The 4,354-nt window shown below is 32.2% G+C and overlaps 1 protein-coding gene across 1 annotated transcript; it reads left to right on the top strand.

Moving 5' to 3' along the window:
• Positions 1–792: 792 nt before the first annotated feature.
• LOC131607841 (basic blue protein-like) lies at positions 793–1,635 on the top strand. The gene is made up of 2 exons (XM_058879797.1): positions 793–1,032; positions 1,191–1,635. Exons 1-2 carry the CDS (start codon positions 867–869, stop codon positions 1,388–1,390), a joined length of 366 nt encoding a protein of 121 aa, XP_058735780.1. The 5' UTR covers positions 793–866; the 3' UTR covers positions 1,391–1,635.
• Positions 1,636–4,354: the final 2,719 nt, after the last annotated feature.

The raw sequence follows: 4,354 nt of genomic DNA, 5'->3' as shown, positions 1-4,354 counted from the left end.
CCAAGTTTTTATACTGCATTAACCAAGTTTGATGACTTCTAAAAATTATTTTTAATACCTGGATGTTGCATTAACCAACTTCATTACTGCATTGACCAGGTTTTTACACTGCATTAACCAAATTTGGTGACTACTGTAAAGTACTGTTCATGGGTGTAAAATTAACATTATTCAAATTTGGTTAATGCAGTTTAAAAACTTGGTTAATGCAATAATGAAGTTAGTTAATGCAACATTCAGGTATTAAAAATAATTTTTAGCAATCACCAAACTTGGTTAATACAGTGTAAAAACTTGGGTAATGCAGTAATGAAGTTGGCTAATGCAATATTCAGGTACTAAAAATATTTTTTAGCAATCATCAAACTTGGTTAATTCAGTGTAAAAATTTAATTAATGCAGTAATGAAGTTGGTTAATGCAGATCCGTACATGAACAATATTGTCCGTAATTTATAAAAACGGTGTAAGAATAACATTTCTCTTAATTTAACTATTGATCCAACTTAACTATAAAATATATATAAAACTATTGGCTATAAATTAGTTTCCTAGCTACACACACATAATAAATAATAAACTAATAAATCAAACTTTTTATGATTGATATGAATATATATTTTTTTAAAAATGATAATGAGTTATTATGAAATATACTTCATAATGAGTTTGGGCAGACCCACACGTCTTGGTCAGAAGAGTACTCCTCAATGGCATTTACTTTCTAACCAACCACCCATTAAGATTTCCTGCAGGCAGACCTCTTCACTCACTCCTCCATTATAAAACCCTTCCCAAATCATTCCATATTCACTCACCTCTAAATCAATCTCTTTCACAGTTTTCCACCAAACACTACTAGAAAACATGGCTTTGGGAAGAGGCAGTGCATTGGTTCTCCTACTCTGCTTTTTTGTTCTTAACTCTGAGTTGGCTCATGCTGTAACCTACACTGTTGGAGGTAAAGGTGGTTGGACCTTTAACACAGTTGGCTGGCCTAATGGAAAACGCTTTAGGGCCGGTGATACACTTGGTACGCAGCACCTTTCTATTACTAAATCATGACACATATTTGCTATAAACTTTATACTTTCTAGTATGGTGCCTTAGACAACTCGGCCATTGACTTCAATATTTCATGTTAATTTAATTATAATAACTAATTTATAAATTTTTTTTATGTTTGTGCAGTCTTCAACTATAGTCCAAGTGCTCACAATGTGGTGGCTGTGAACAAAGCAGCATATGACGGCTGCAGTACACCAAGAGGGGCCAAAGTGTATCGATCAGGAAAGGATCAGATCAGACTTGCTAGGGGACAGAACTACTTCATCTGCAATTTTCCTGGTCACTGCCAATCTGGGATGAAAATTGCCGTCAATGCTGCCTAAATTTTAGTATATTATATACTTTATAACTATCATACCAATAATAATGCAGTGTTCATCTTTTATGTGTGTGTTTCGCAAATTTCATAACCTCTGGTTGTGTTGAGTTCTTAAAATTAAATAAGAGGATAGATGGGTGTGAAGTGTTAAGTGTACCATGTTTGTTATCATGGGTCTAGTAATAAGAATGGTGTAATATGATTTTTGGATCACTTTGAATGAACTACACATGACTTTAATTTCTACAATATTATTTCAGACTCTATTTAGTTTGTACTTGTTATTTAAGACTCTTTATTTAAAAACTTATTTGAGAAGAATGGACTCGGACGTGGTAGTTGGGCTAAAGATGTGCTTCATGCACCCCACACTTTTTAATGCCGTCTATACCAACCCACCCGCTTTAAATATTTGTCTAATTTAATATTTGTTATTAGTTATGTAACAGTTAAAGCTCAAACAGAGAATCATTGAAAATGAATTTAAAGATGTTGATAGAGATATATATATTTTTTGTTAAGAGCATTAACCACAACAGAAAAATCAACCTCAACAAAATTGTGAATGGTTTTCGTCTTAATTAAAAGCCATGGATAAAACTCTAATGAATGTGACAGTGATCACCATAGTATATTTAGACAAAATTAAAAAGTAAAATTCTATAACAAAAAGAAAATTCACATTGCATCAAAAGAGTCTTTTTTTAGAATAAATATATGTGAATTGAATTTAGAAAGGATCAATAAAATTAAAGTAGATCTCAAAATTCAAAAAGCATTAACATTATTATTTAAGAATATCTCACTATAATGCATCACTATAAGGAAATTACAAATATAATGCATAATATGTATGTTCTGCTCAAGGCCTCGGGGTATGTTTTTTTCAATTTTATTGAAATATAGGGGATACAAATGTGATCAAATTCAGTCAATCAATTTTTTAAATAAGGTTGGATCTTTTCAAATCTCAATTCAATCAGTGTGACTTTGATATTTAAACAACATGAGAATATTTTATTGAGCAGTATTGACCTCTTGCAATTGCAATTTTTCAATTCAAAATCATCACTAAAATAATTGTAGGCACGCTGACCATCTTATATATTAAAATTGTTTAAGAACACTAAAGAGACTTGACTAGGGCCAGACATACTTATGAGTACATTGGAATTATTTTACAAACTTAAACTCATCAGCAAATTACACTCAACCTACAATACTCATCAATGTCATCCAGCCTCGCCCACTCCCTAAGTTATTTCTAACCCAAAATAGAGAGAACTACTATATCATCTCGGCGACGATCTCTCATCCAACCTCAACAACACATCAGACATCCATATCAATTGTATCGATGGTCTCTCAACCGACACAACTAACAAGGAAGCATTAATCTTTGACACCCATAAAGATTGTTAGCTCTAAATCTATCTCTAGAGTACAAAAACAAACAGATAACCATCCTAGATAAGGATTTGAGCAGTATATGTCTATAACAACCCTAAACCCTAACACAGCAAAAATCCAAGATAACAATTGACAAAGATTTATAACGCAAATTAAATATAACACCATGGGCGACAAATATACATCAGTTCAAAGTAAATACATAAACAAAACCCAACTATTAGAGAATACACAAAGAAGAAAATAAATGAATCAAAAATCTCCCGGTTTGTCAGCTCCGATCGACGACCAATCCACTTCCAGTCATCCTAATCCAAGCTCCATAGTTGTTTTCTAACGTAATCTAACCTAAGAATGAGATTGATGGAGTTTGGGTCAAAAATCTCCCAAAAACCATAACATAAAATGTTACAAATGAAGAACATATAAACAAAATCTGCACAGGCTCGCTAAGCGAGCTTATCTGGCTTAGCGAACCTACTCTTATTCCTAAAATATCTAGTACAGTAAAAGAGATCTCACTTAGCGAGCTAACTACGCTAAGTGAGCTTATGAAGAATGCTCTGCCTCTGTTATTGAATCTCTAAGCGCGCCACAACTTGGTTTAGCAAGCTTCTGCAGAATTTTCTCCTTATTGCTTCAAAACTACATATTCGAAGCCGTGCCTTGGACACTTTATTGCTCGAGGCTCCGATATGCATTAATACCTATAAAACAAAGGAAAAACTATCAAACAATACATAAAACGAATCAAAGCTTAAGTATACAAATATTTACACAAAAGTTGAGAGTTTATTATCAAAACGAAAATAATGGAATCGATAAGTGCCACAAATATATACTCAAAATAACGAGATTTTGGCACTTATCTCACATATTCTTGTTCTCATCTTCCAGTTTTGATCAAAAACTTGATTTAAATTTTGTGTAGCACTTTCAACATGAACTTGAAACACGTTATCTTGTGTTTGCTTCTTTAACTAATGATACTTTAGATATATTTTTTCTTGCTTAGTTGTAATCATAAAAATCATTCGAAGAGATTACCTGCACAACACATAGAACCATAATTAGTAGATATTCCAGGCACAAAAATAAAAAACCATGCATCATATTTCTTCTTCAATATGGCCTAACATTAAGCATTATTTTTCCTTTTTTGCGGAACAAAGTATCTAAGCAGGTTGGTAATGGGAAGGAATTGATTTATGGGCTAACAATTGGTTGGGATTAAATTTAAATATTTGCACCTAGTATTTTCATTGGATATTCAATTTATGCAAACTGATAAGTCAATTCAATTATCCATGACATCAATTAGAGCATTTCTCATGGCTTATTCATTTCTATTCCTTAAATTGTTGAAGGATAATACTATAGCTGATGAACTCATTTTGACACAATATGTAAATGATGATCTATCTTTTAAATATGCCTACCGCTCTAGAAGTTGGAGCTTTAAATTCAAAATTTGATCATGACTCATCGTAATAATATTTGGAAAACTTGTCACACAAAAAACAAAATCAGGTTTTATAATGGTAAAACTGACTTTGAT

The sequence above is a fragment of the Vicia villosa genome, linkage group LG5, assembly GCF_029867415.1.
Source record: "Vicia villosa cultivar HV-30 ecotype Madison, WI linkage group LG5, Vvil1.0, whole genome shotgun sequence".
In the NCBI taxonomy this organism is placed as follows: domain Eukaryota; kingdom Viridiplantae; phylum Streptophyta; class Magnoliopsida; order Fabales; family Fabaceae; genus Vicia; species Vicia villosa.
Note: the sequence above shows the minus strand (reverse complement) of the source record. Positions and strands in the feature narration are given on the sequence as shown.